Genomic DNA, 12,467 nt, shown 5'->3' on the forward strand with positions numbered 1-12,467 from the left:
CTCAACTAACTGAGCCATCCAGGCACCCCCAAAAGCAGGAGTTTAGAAAAAAGATAAATTTATAAAAGGAAAAGAAGGGGCTCCTGGCTGGCTCAGTCAGAACATGTGACTCTTGATCTCGGGGTTATGAGTTCGAGCCCCACGTTGGGCGTAGAGTTTACTTAAAAATGAAATAATAATAATTTTAAAAAACTCAAGGGCTTGTTGAAAACACAGCAAGGCCCATTGATTGGTCCAATGCAACTTAAACTATTCTGTGCCACAGGAAAAGAATGAAATCTCCAATTTATGTAAAGTTGTGGTTTCATTAATATAAAACCTGATAATAAAGACTGTAAAAACCTAGAAGCTAAATTAACTTAGAAGCAAAACTCTCAACATAGTATCAGAATACATTGATGAATTAAAAGAAGACTAACGCTGTAAGTAAAGGTTCATTCCGGGGGCACAAAGTTGATTTTGTAGAGAAAGCTATCAACAAAATTCGTGACATTAACAAACTAAGGAAGAAAAATAGGATCCTGTCGAGAAATGCTGAAAGGAATTTGATTAAATGTCAGCATCCATTGCTTCAAAAAAAATTAAGAATACAAGGAGATATCCTAATGGCTAAACACTAAGAGAATTTCGATTAAAGAACCATACAGGGATGCATACGGCCAATGTTATAATGCATTCAAGAGGATCAAAGAAAGAGAGAAAACAACACTGGTTAAGTATCTCTTTGCCTTTTTGATCATAGGACCATGCGCCTAAGCACTCTAGAGACCATAATAAACAACTCTTGGAGTTAGAATTTAATAAGGTAGATAGTAGATAAATATTTTTTATCTTCTCAAAAAGTCACAGAGAGGGGAACCAGGCTGGCTCAGAACAGCACGAACACTTGACCTCAGGGTCATGAGTTCAAGCCCATGTTGGGCGTAGAGATTACCTTTTTAAAAAGTAAATAAATAAATGTTTTAAACATCTCGGGGTCATGAGCTTGAGCCCTGTGTCGGATGTAGAGATTACTAAAAAAAAAAAAAAAAAAAAAGAATGGATGGAGGGAAACTACTTACTTTCCTATGGTAACGGAAAACACACTTAAAACGACCGAAATCAAATGAATATAGCTTGGCGTATGGGGCACCTGCATGGCTCGGTTGGTTGAGAGTCTGGCTCTCGATTTCGGCTCAGGTTGTGATCTCACAGTTCATGAGTTTGAGCCCCGCGTCGGGCTCAGTGCTGATAGCGTGGACCCTGCTTGGGATTCTCTCTCTCCCTCCCTCTCTGCCCCTCCCCTGCTCACTCCCCTGTCTCTCTCTCTTTCAAAATAAATGATAAACATTAAAAAAAAAAATTTTTTTTTTTTCCCTTGGAGCTCCTGGATGGCTGAGTCAGTTGAGCATACGACTTCAGCTCAGGTCATGATCTCACAGTTCATGAGTTCAAGCCCCACATTGGGCTCTGTGCTGACAGCCCGGAGCCTGGGGCCTGCTTCGGATTCTGTGTCTCCCTCTCTCTCCGCCCCTCACCCACTCGCGTTCTGTCTCTGTCTCTCTCAAAAATAAATAAACATTAAAAAAATTTTAATAAATTAAATAAATCAATAAATAAATATATGCATTCGAGCTCTACCAGGTGACGTAACGGCACAAGAAAATTTATTGAGTGAAAAACAGTGAAATGCACAAAAGTGGGTATGATAGGATCCAGTTCCGGCATGATAAGGAGCAAACCCCAGCAGGTTGTGCGCGTGCATTCGCGTGTGCGTATACAACTCATTCGTGATGAAATCGTGTATACGGATGCTTGTGCAATAAAGCTATCTTGCAAGGCAAATCCTAACTCGTTGCAAGCAAACCAACAAAAAATAAAGCCCAAGAAAATAAAAAGTAGCTCTAAACCCATCCACGTATGTCACAGTAAACACCGTTCTGTGCACCTGTCTGTCCCTTTGTTTTTTTTTTTTTTTTTTTTTTTTCCTACGCTTGTGTGTATACTTTCACCCCCAATCAGGGTCCTAACGGTTCACATTGTTTTTTGAGATCTGTTTCTTCCGGTCCACTTTCCATGTCCCAGGGCATTTGCTGAGGCTATTCTCTCTCCCCAACCACCCCACCCTTTAAGGCTCTAAGAAACCTGCCATTGGAAGCCCCGGAGTAGAAAGAAAGCCCGTTGACCGCTCTGAATATTCTCCTCACTGGCTTCCTCCCCTCCCTGGAGGCACGTTTAGGTCTACCTGGCAGGAGAGTTTCTCGTGTGTTCCTCACCTCTCCCGTTAAACTGGGGAGCTCCTTGGGAGCAGGAAGTCTGTCTCTTTCATAAGTGTATCTTCACGGCGCCTAGAATGCACACAGTAGGCACTTCGTAAGTATCGCCCAACAAAGGGATGTAGGCTTCCTGCCTCTCTTGCTCTGAGCCATCTCAAAGACAGTATGAAAGAAGGAGCGATCTGGAAGGTAGACGTTTGGACAATGGATGAAGTCAAAGCTGGGAAGCAGGACCCCCGAGGCCCAGGCGACCCCCAAATCACCCAGATCGCCTCCCTCCCCTTCCCAGAGCTCTTCCGAATGCTCAGAAAGGAACAACCCATACGCAGGGTTCCGTGTGTGATATATATTTATATATATAATTGCTCTCATTCTATTGTACTTTATCCTCTTTTTACAGTAGATCTGACACAGGCATTAAATAACTGCAGAGAGAGACCACTGGGGCGAGGGGAATGCAGGAAAACATGGGGGACCCCAAGGGAAGAGACTCAGATCCAGTGAGAGGGGAGGAGGGAAGGGTCCATCTGAAGGGGGGGGGGGCGGTGTGGAGGCTGCAGGGTCAGAAAAGAAATGGGGAGTTAGAGAGGGCAGAAATGAAGGGCACGATCACTCAAGAACACCAGAGGCCCCTCATGTGACATTCTATGGGCACTACGGGGTCGTTTAAAAACGCCAAGGGGTCCCGAAGGAGATGGGCCGAGAAGTTCAGAGCCTAGACTGGGGGGCTATTGGCAGCGTTTAGGCCGAGAGGCAGAGGAGAGGGGAGGAGCTAGTGATTAGTTGATAACGTGCTAAGAGAAGCCAGAGGGAGGAGGGGCGGGGGGGGGGGGGGGTGGCTCCGGGCCCAGGGGAAGGAGGTGAAACAGTCCCATAGCCAGCTGACGTTTCCAAGGTGGCCACTGGGGACCCAGCCAAAATGGCTGCCCTCCCCCAGCGCTCTGGGGAAAGGGAGCTTGAAGGATATTCTGGGAAAACAAACAGGGAGACAGTGAGCCGTCGGCGGCAAAAAAACAAAGTGGATGTTCAGCCTAGGTCAACCCCATCCCTCCGAGGAGTGCCTGTTTGGGTGACAGGAAGAGAACTTTCAAGAAGAACCAACAGGGACTCCTCTTCCAGACCCTCGTCCCCAGCTCACGCCAGTCACCCCAGGGTGAGGAGAAAAATGTGCCCGAAGACAGGGAAAAGGCCACCGAGCCACCTCGTCCTCAGTTACAGACAGCTGTCGTGCAGAGGAGGGAACGGGGATGGAGGGGACATGGGGACACCCCTGCCGATGCCAGAGGAGCCGGATAAAGTCAGAAGCCACCAAGACGGTGACGGTGTCGACGAGGCAGAAAGCGTGGGAGAGACAGAGGAAGGTGAATGGAGGGCCACGTTCATGTCTGCAAACCAGGGATGGAAGGAGATGGGGGGGCGGGGGGGAGGTGGATGAGGGTGAAGGCAGGTGGGCAGGTGGGCGGGCAGGCAGGCATTTTCTATTGCTCTCTGGGGACAGCAGGGGTGGAGACACACTCACAGCTAAACCAGAACTAGAACGGCCCCCAGCTCCTCGGGCCGGCCTTCCTGGGTTCCTGCCTCCCTGCCTCTGACGGAGCTGGAATCCGGAGGGGAGGGTGGAGACGGGAGGGAAGTCAGGGGACCACAACGGCCATCAGGCTGGGTTCACAAGTAAAGAAAAGGGGCGTGAGGCTCAGACAAGTCATAGCTCTGTTATAAAAAATACCTTTGGGGCAGGTGAGGGAGGGATCAGGCAGGGTCAGGGACATTCCAGAGGCATCCATAGGAAAGAGGTGGGGGCAGGAGGAAGGGGCCTCAGGTTTTGTTGATGCGGAGTTTGAAGGCCACGCGGCCCGCGAACTTGTCCCGCTCATCGTCTGTGGCGATGTTGGCGGCATTGATCCGGCATTCTACGTTCACCTCCACGTTGGGGGTCACGTTCAGGAACTTCACGGCCACCAGGGGCTGCGTGTAGTTCACCTGGGCCAGAGGAGGAGAGCACAGGTCCAGGCCCTTGGCAACTCCAGCCTCCTCCCCAAGGACCCCGCTCCCCGGGAGGAGCCACAGGGCCGGGCCTCCCACGAAACTTACGTGGAACTTTTTGCCATAGTAAGGGAAGTACATGAGGTCGATGCTGCCGTTGGCAGGGAACATGACAAAGTGGCCGAGGTTCTCAGCATCTTCGTCCCGCTGTGGGGGAGCAGGAGGGTAGGGGGAGAGCGGGTTAGGGGTGGCAGGAACCCAGAAGCTCTCCAGACTGCCCTCTACTCTTCCTTCGCCCCAAGTGATTTCTGGCTCCAATCTGCTTCCCTTGGGCTGTGAGTCTGTGTGTGCCTGTGTGCAGGAGGGGCTCTCCTGTCTCTCCGTCAGACTGGGAAGTCCTGAAGGGTGTTAATGACCCTGGAGCCGCCCACTTATCCTCCCACGCCACCTTCTTACCCCGGTCTCAGCAATCGGTTTCTGGAGCAGAGCCAAGAGAGAACAGATAAGTGAGTAAGGGCTCGGAAGGAAAGGGAGGGCGTGTGCGTGCGCGTGTGTAAAGGGGGACGGGAAGTTTCTAGAGAGGACAGAGGAGGGGGCCGCAGGGTTCCCAGGACAACTGAGTGGTGGCAGGTGGCCCTAACTACCAGAAACCTAAAAAGAACTGAAGAGCAAGGGGAGACACGGGAGGGGGAGCGGAAGACACGGTGATCAGGGACTGGAGAAGGTGGAAGGGGTCAGGCATAGAAGCAGAGGCCGAGGCTTGGGTGGGCTCAGAGAGGTGGGTGTCTATCCACGCGAGAGCATCTACAGAGAAGCAAGAGTGGTGGGAGCCCCTGGGAGTTGGAGCCACGCTGGCACGCCCTCTTACCCCCTTGTCCCTAGAGTGACGGGGCCTCTGACAGCAAAGGAGACAGAAAGACACGAGTGAATTACGTGCAGGCCAAGAAAGGCAAACAGACGGGCAGGTGGACAGGGCCCCACAAACTCACCTTCCCCACACAGGTAACATTCATGCTCTGATTCGCTCCCGCGTAGAAGTTGATGACCTGGAATGAAGAGAGAGGACGAGGAGTTAGAGAAACAAGGTGGCGAAGACACACGTGTCCAGCCTCCCCCCCCCCTCCGCAGAACCTGGCCTCCCATGGCCCCACGCCTCTGGTTCTCGAAGCCGCTCAAACCTCCCCAGATCGCCCCAGTGAAAGGAAGCAACTGCCCGCAGATGATGGCCGCAGCCCCCTCCTTCATTCTCCCTGGTGACCAAGGTCACCCGTACCCGGTTCATCTTGATGAAGACACAGGGCTGCCCGGTGCTGTAACCATAGTGGGTCGGGTCCCCGATGCCAGAGCAGTCGCCCAGCTGGGTCCGGTTGAACTGGCAGGCACGCTTCGGGTAGTTGAGGACTCCGTTGTCTGGCTGCTCGTAATAGCGCCCAGGGCGGCAGACGTCATTCTTCTGGGCTTGGATGGAATCGTTGTAAGCTAAGGAGGCGGGGGAGAGAGAGGGAGAGAGAGAGAGAGAGAGAGAGTCACGGGGCCAATGTCCTGCTTCCAGGGTCCCCCATCGCCTGCCCAAGCCCCTGCACGGCCACATCAGCGGCCCCTCACTCACGCTCCAAAAACTTGTTGAGCTTCTGAACGTGTTGGTCCCAGCTTTCAGTGTCACTGACGTTGACAATGACATCAAGATTCTCAGTCTTGGGGCGAATCATCAAGCCTGTACCAGACAAGTGGATATACGTATACGTCTGCATATCCGACGAGGGACCACACACGGAGGGAGGAAGCCGGACACAGAGAGCAGCAGGGTGATGGACGGGGTGGGGACAAGGGGAGATCTCCTGTGACCCCACAGCACCTTCCCAGATCACAAAGCTCTCAGCTGCGGGAAACGGGAAGGAGGCAGACTTCAAGGACTTCCCCGCACGTGGTAACCGGGTCATCAGAAGCCGCATCACTCACCCGGTGTGGTCAGTCGGTCCTGGTACTTGGGGGTATGGTCAGAGACCGTCTGCAGCATGACCCACATGGTGAGGGTGAACATGGCCGTGAGGAAGCCGTAGAAGACGAGGTAGAAGAGGAGGATAAAGGCTGCGGGGGAGGAAACAGGGTCAGCGGGTTCCAAGATGACCTCACCTATCCCCGCAGACCCCTCTCCCACTCAGACGTTCTGCACCCGGACGGGTCACAGAGTCTCGGGGACATCTGAGAGCCTGCCCCTGAGAGCAAAATGAGACGAGCTGGAAGCAGGCCCTGGTGTCTGGCGTCCAGCCATGACCCCCCGCCCCCTCCGGTCCCATAGTGAAGCCCAGCCTCGTGGAGGCCGCAAGAGACCTAACTTCTCGTTGCTGGGCCAACCCCAAGTACAGGCCGCGGTCATTCGGCATCGGATTCCGTTCCCAACTTGTCAACCATTCGCGGCCCTACAAAGGCACAGCACCTGTTACTGCTCCATGGGTCCTCGTGCTTAAAGCTGTCCGGCGCGATGAGTTTCCAAGCTGGCCCTGGCCACCATTCGCAACCAAACTCTCACCCCGCCCCTCAGAGCGCGGACCCTCACATTCAGACAGCAAACTCTTCTCTCTCCTGGCGCCCCACAGAAGTGGCACCTTGGACGCAGCTGCCGTCTAGCTACGAAATCTCTCAGAGCCGCCCCGAACCTTCAGCGGTCACCCCACCCCCCAGTTCACGCACAGCACCCGGGGAGAGGCGGTTGAGCAAAGGTAGAATGTCCCGGAGGCTTCCGGGCGGGGAGCAGGTCCTTGCTGCATGTGACATGTAACCCCGTCACTCCTCAGCCTAAGTGTCTGTTGTTGCCACCACCCAGGAACCCCCGTCCTTCTATCTCAGACGACACTGTCCCCGTGAAGCTTCTCCAGGTTTCGCCGAGCCATCACGGATCCCTTCAACCCCAGGGACTGGACTCCCCAGTTTCCTGAAGGCGAGGACTGCCCTGGTGGGTGGGCTGATGGGAACAGTGTTCAACCGGTGTGGAGGAAATGTAGCTTGTGTCACAACAGGGTCCCCTACGCTTGACCTCCCAAGCTTAACAATCCCTTTTGGAAGAATGCCACCCTTCACCTGCACTCAAGCCCAGCACCAGACCCTCGCCTGGGGACAACTCCCTCTACACCCGAGTCTCGCAGTCCCGCTGTGGGTTGGGAAGGTCTGGACACTCTGCCGGATGATGTATGCGCACGTCTCACCACTGGTGACCACTCCTCCCTCCGCCTGCGACATCGGAGCCGAACATCCAACCTCCAAAACCTCCCAGGGCCACCCCTCTCCAACAGCCCCCCACCCACAAAGCAGCCACAGAGAAAGCTCCAAACAGCAGCGGGATACTGACAACTTCCGCTGTGAAGAGCACCCCCCCCGCGGTCCCCCCCACCTCTCCAAGACCCGCCCCCTCATGAATGTTCCCAGGGTCCAGGGGATGGGCACGAGCTAAAAATAGACGCGCTTGGCGAGCTAGTGAGAGCCAGAGGGAGGGAAGGGGCGCTCTTCTGGGGAAGGGGGGGGGCGGCCGTGTGCAGCGGACCTGCCCGGAGAGGGAGCGGCAGCGCCGCGGCGCGGACACGCGCGCAGAGCCCGCGACCCCCCGCGCGAGGGGGCTCCGCGGGGGGCGGGAAGGCGGCAGTGACCTACTTTCTCCGCCTCCGCAGCGGCCGGCCGGGGAGATTAGACCGGCGATTCGGCCCCCTCCCAGGCCGGAGCCAGGCAGGGCGGGGGGGGGGGGGGGGGGGGGGGGCAGGACGCCGGGGACCCGGGAAGGGAACCGGGGCCGAGCCCGCGGGACCTGGTGCCCCCCCGGGGCGTCGCCCGGAGGACCCCCGCCCCGCCCCGCGCGCGGCCCGCCCTGCGTACCCCAGCTGGTCCCGGTGCGGCCCATGAACTGGTGCGTCCTCGGGTTCCACACGAACTCCTTCCACTCCTCAACCACCTGCCCGCAGCTCTTCGTCTCCTTCTGGATGACCATCTCGGCGGCGGGGGGCGAGTCCCGCGCCGGGCGGGGGGCTGCGGAGAAGCTGGGGTGCGGCGCGCAGAAGCCCCCCCGCCACGCTCCGGAACGCGCGGGGAGCGAAGGCAGCGGGGGCGAGGGAGACCCTCCCCAGATGGGCAGCCGCTGCAAATTCCGGGGTGCACGGCCACGCGCTGCGGGGTGCTGGCAGCGCGGCGTGGGATGCACCGATCCTAGCGCCCCCCCACCCCGCCCCCGGGCTCCGATGAAAAGGGGGCTGTCAGAGCAGGGGAGGTTAGAAAGAGGAAGGGGTGCGACGCAGCCTCACCCCCCAAACCTTCTAGAAACAAAATGAAAAGGGATGCAAAAACAGACGGCTGCAAAACCCGAGCGAGGCGCAGAAAAAATAGGGGTGCAAGGAGGCAAGGGAGGGGTGGGGGAGGGGGCTGCCCCGAAATCCAAGATGCAAAGAGGCCGTGGGGAGGGACCGGGTGGCCGCTCAAGGCTCTTCCGCCAAGCGGAGACCGCCACACCAGTGGTGGCTCGGCCGCGGGGGTGGGGCAGAGACGCGCAATTGGGGGACAGCCAGGGATGGGGGGTCCCCCGGGCGGAGGCTCCGCTCCTCAGCAGTGCGGGGCCGGCGGTCTCGGCACGCAGTCTTTATACTCGGCGGCGGTGGGGGGCCCGCCCCCTTCCCACCCCCAGAAGCCCCGCCTCCTCGCCGCTGGCCCGGGCGACCTCATGCATATGCAAATATGGAGAGAGGGATTGGGTCCGCCCCCCTGCCGCCTCTTTAAGACCCGGAGGTCTCTCCCCTCCCCCCAGCCCAGGTACCACACTGGATCAGGTGGAAGAAGGGGATGGAGGGCGTGCCTGGGCGGAGTGGAGGGAAAGGGAACCCCGGAGAGAGACAGAGCTGGAGAGGGAAGCCGATCTTTGCGGCGAAGGGGCCCCAGGCCGGCCGTTGGAGACTAAGATCCGGAGACAGACAGGGCCAAATGTGAGAGGGATAGAGAAAGAGCCAGAGACCAAGAAAAACAGAAGGCACCAGCCAGGGCGCTAGACCCGCCGGGATGGAAGCTAGAACAGGCCACACAGGATGGAGAGAGGCCACCACAGGAGGGAAATTCCCTTTGGGGGAGCCGCTACCAGCTCCCCCCAACACCTCCTTCTCCAATCCCACAGCCTCTGGTTCTCTCCAAGCCTAGGGGCTTCCCCATGTCCCCACCCAACTCTCCCCGTCACCACATCCCTAGCCCCTAGCTTTGCCCGGAGACCCCAGCCGGGATCCAGATCTCCTCAGGTGTTGTGTCTCCCCCCAACCCCCAGGTGTGAACTCCCCCTCCCCATTTGCCCACTGGGGTCCACAGACGTGGCCCATTTGAGCACCTGTTAGAGACTTTGTGCAACTCTAGCCCTGGGGAGGCAACCTCGCAGTTCTCACGGGGCTCCAGAGACCCACAGTCTAGTTGGGGGGGGGGGGGTACAAGAGCCTCTAAAGACCTCGAGTTAAGAATCATGATCTCTCTCTTTTCATCTCTCTTCCGATCTTGTCGCTTTGCCTTGGAGAGGGGTTTCTTCTCCTTCGGCCTCTCACCCAATTTCCTTGGCTCTAGTCCTCACCACTGCCAGGTTCTGACTCTCGCCCTCCTCCTCAAATTCTCTCCCTCCAGCCCAGATGTACGGACTTGGGGGTCTGTTCAACCAAAGCTCCCACTCAGAATGGCCCATGTGGCTGGTTTGGTGCTTTCACCATCTCGTGACTCTTCATAATTTTATCTTTGAACTTGGCAATTTGTGCGTGAAGTCCAACAGGACAATGGAGGACGCGTGTGAGCGAGGAGATATATGTAACGTGCCATCGTGAGGCCGCCCGGTGTAGAACTCCAGTGGACCCATCGTGCGTGCGAGCTCAGCAAGACTCAGAGTTAAGACACAGCAAGCGTGTTATGCGTCCAGCTGAATGACCTTGAACCCTAGAAGGCAATGGCCTTCTAGGAGACACGGGTGACTGAGGCATCTTCTTCTTCTCCTCCCCTTTCTGGGTCCCGCTGTTTCCTGATTCAGCCAACCACTTCTGCTGACGACGATGACAGGGAAGGAAAGGGAAAAGCTGAGCTGCCCATAATTCCTTTGGCTTCTAGTCCTTCCGTGCTCATTAGTAAGCCGAGGGCAGGAAAAAGTTAATTTTTCTTTATTTCAAACAACGTTAAATAGCAAAAAAAAAACAAAACAAAAAAAAAACCACCATGAGAAGTTGAGAAAAGAACCACGGAAGAAATGAAAACATGTTCTCTTTCGGTACCGTGAGCGGCACTTTTTTCCTGCCTTCTGAACAAGGGATCCCACATCCTCGTTTTGGACCGGGTCCTGCAAATTATACACCGGGCTCTGCTTAGCCCCTTCTGCAGCCTCCGGATTAATTTTCTCCAGATACAGTTTTAATTAGGCCACTCCTCAGCTCGAAGGTCTTCACTGGCTTCCTGTCACCCTGTGCAGGACGGAGTCCTGATTCTTTTGTCTAAGCCTCAGGGCATTCCAGTGCCTAGCCCCAGCCTGTGTCCCCAGCCCCCTTTCCCTCTAGGACCCAACTGATCCTCTGCTGGAGCTGAGCCTGACCCGGCCACTCCTAGGACAGGCTGTGCTCACTCCTGACTTCACACCTTTGTCCATTTCATTCCCTTGTCCTGGAAGGCTGCCCACCCTTCAGAGTCCAGCCGCAACTCCCATTCATTCATTCAGTGCGTATCTAATGAGCCTTTACTTAGAGCCAGGCACTGTTCTGGTCCCTGTGCTCCTGGGACTCTCATTCCAATAAACGAAAAAAACAAGCAAACAACTAAAACAATGTAGTATCATATTACGCAGAAAAAATAAAACAGGGTGATGTGCCAGAGAGCCCCTGCATGGGCAGGGAGGGCCTTACTGGAGAGCTAACGTTCAGTGTGAGACCCAAGGAACCCAAGGAACCACGGGGAACTGTAGGAGAAGAATCTTCCAGGAGGAGGAAAGTCTAAGTGCAAAAGCTGGGCTTCAAATGAGGGAAAGCAAGATTAACGCAGCAAGAGATCCGAGAGGTAGGCACATCATACAGGTCCTTGTAGGCCAAAGGGCATAGTTTGGATTTTTTTTAAAACGTTTATTTATGTTTGAGAGGGAGAGAGAGAGAGACAGAGCATGAGCAGGGGAGGGGCAGAGAGAGAGGGAGATACAGAATCTGAGTCAGGCTCCAGGCTCCGAGCTGTCAGCACAGAGCCCGACGCGGGGCCGGAACCCACGAACCGTGAGATCATAATCTGAGCCGAAATCAAGAGTTGGATGCGTAACCCACTGAGCCCCCCGGGCGCCCTGACTCTTATGGTATTTCATCTTTCAACCAGGTTGCAAGCATTTCGAGAACAGGCCTCTGTCTCATATACCCTGTCGTATATACCCTCTATACCCGAGCACTCCACAGAGCTACGGAAAACAGCGTCCGGTTGCCGAATTGGACTTGGACATAGAATGCCTCCTTCTGCTAGAAACTGCGCCGAAGCAACTTGCCCTTTCCTCCATGAGACAAGGGGAATCAAAATGAGCTAGGTCCGATCTGGAGAGATGAGGCCTAGACCCTACCCTCAACACACACAGCCTGGCAGACGCTGGCCTGGGGATGCCCTCCAGACTGCTAGCTCAGTTCTGTCCTGTACACCCTCGGAAAAGAATGAACGCGTCCGTACGTTTCAGGGGAAGGCTGTGGAACCTGCCGTTCCGTGCACATCTTCCCCTGTGAGGGTCAGCATGAGGAGGGGTGTGATGGAGGGAGCATTGCTATTCACTGCAGCATCGGTGTTCACCGGGAAGTTGGCTAAGGAAGGAAGGAAGGAATGGGGGCCAAAGAACCAACCTCTTCCCGGAACCCAGTCCTGCCTCCGGCATCTCCAGAAACAAGGGAAGGGAAGAAAAACTCCCACAGCCCCTCTCCCACATCCAGGGTCTGTCATGAGGTCTGCGTGCCCTGAGCAGAGACCAGAGCAAGGAAAGAAGCGGGCTCTAACACACAGATGTGGGTGCGTGTGTGTGTGTGTGTGTGTGTGTGTGTGTGTGTGTGTGCGTGGGGGTGGGGGGTTATTATTTAACGGGGACAGAGCTTCGGTGTTTCAGGATGAAAAGATCCGGAGATGGCCAGTGGTGATGGTTGCCCGGAACGGAGAAACTCGGTTTTTTTTTTGTTTGTTTGTTTTGTTTTTTAATTTTTTTTTCAACGTTTATTTTTGGGACAGAGAGAGACA

General features: G+C 55.5%; 1 protein-coding gene across 4 annotated transcripts; it reads right to left on the reverse strand.

The window, feature by feature from the left end:
• Positions 1–2,586: 2,586 nt before the first annotated feature.
• On the reverse strand, positions 2,587–8,835 carry ATP1B2 (ATPase Na+/K+ transporting subunit beta 2). Of its 4 annotated transcripts, none has more exons than XM_040453336.1 (9): positions 8,103–8,835; positions 6,198–6,326; positions 5,848–5,952; positions 5,512–5,717; positions 5,228–5,284; positions 5,107–5,133; positions 4,695–4,715; positions 4,347–4,445; positions 2,587–4,235 (listed from the first exon to the last, which is right to left on the reverse strand). In XM_040453336.1, the coding sequence occupies exons 1-9, from the start codon at positions 8,212–8,214 to the stop codon at positions 4,071–4,073; spliced, it is 921 nt and encodes a 306-aa protein (XP_040309270.1). In that variant the 5' UTR covers positions 8,215–8,835; the 3' UTR covers positions 2,587–4,070. The 4 variants fall into 4 exon arrangements, with proteins under 4 accessions (XP_040309270.1, XP_040309273.1, XP_040309271.1 ...); XM_040453339.1 differs by lacking the exon at positions 8,103–8,835 and adding an exon at positions 6,676–7,480; XM_040453337.1 differs by lacking the exon at positions 4,695–4,715.
• Positions 8,836–12,467: the final 3,632 nt, after the last annotated feature.

Source organism: Herpailurus yagouaroundi, unplaced genomic scaffold (assembly GCF_014898765.1).
Source record: "Herpailurus yagouaroundi ecotype Mexico unplaced genomic scaffold, PumYag 208, whole genome shotgun sequence".
NCBI lineage: Eukaryota > Metazoa > Chordata > Mammalia > Carnivora > Felidae > Herpailurus > Herpailurus yagouaroundi.

Coding starts and splice junctions, on each gene's coding strand:
- ATP1B2 (XM_040453336.1), bottom strand. CDS start 8,214: ATGGTCATCCAGAAGGAGACGAAGAGCTGCGGGCAGGTGGTTGAGGAG. Junction 4,446..4,694: donor AACCGATTGCTGAGACCGGG/GTAAGAAGGTGG, acceptor GCTCCCCCACAG/CGGGACGAAGATGCTGAGAA. Junction 4,236..4,346: donor ACTATGGCAAAAAGTTCCAC/GTAAGTTTCGTG, acceptor CCTCTGGCCCAG/GTGAACTACACGCAGCCCCT.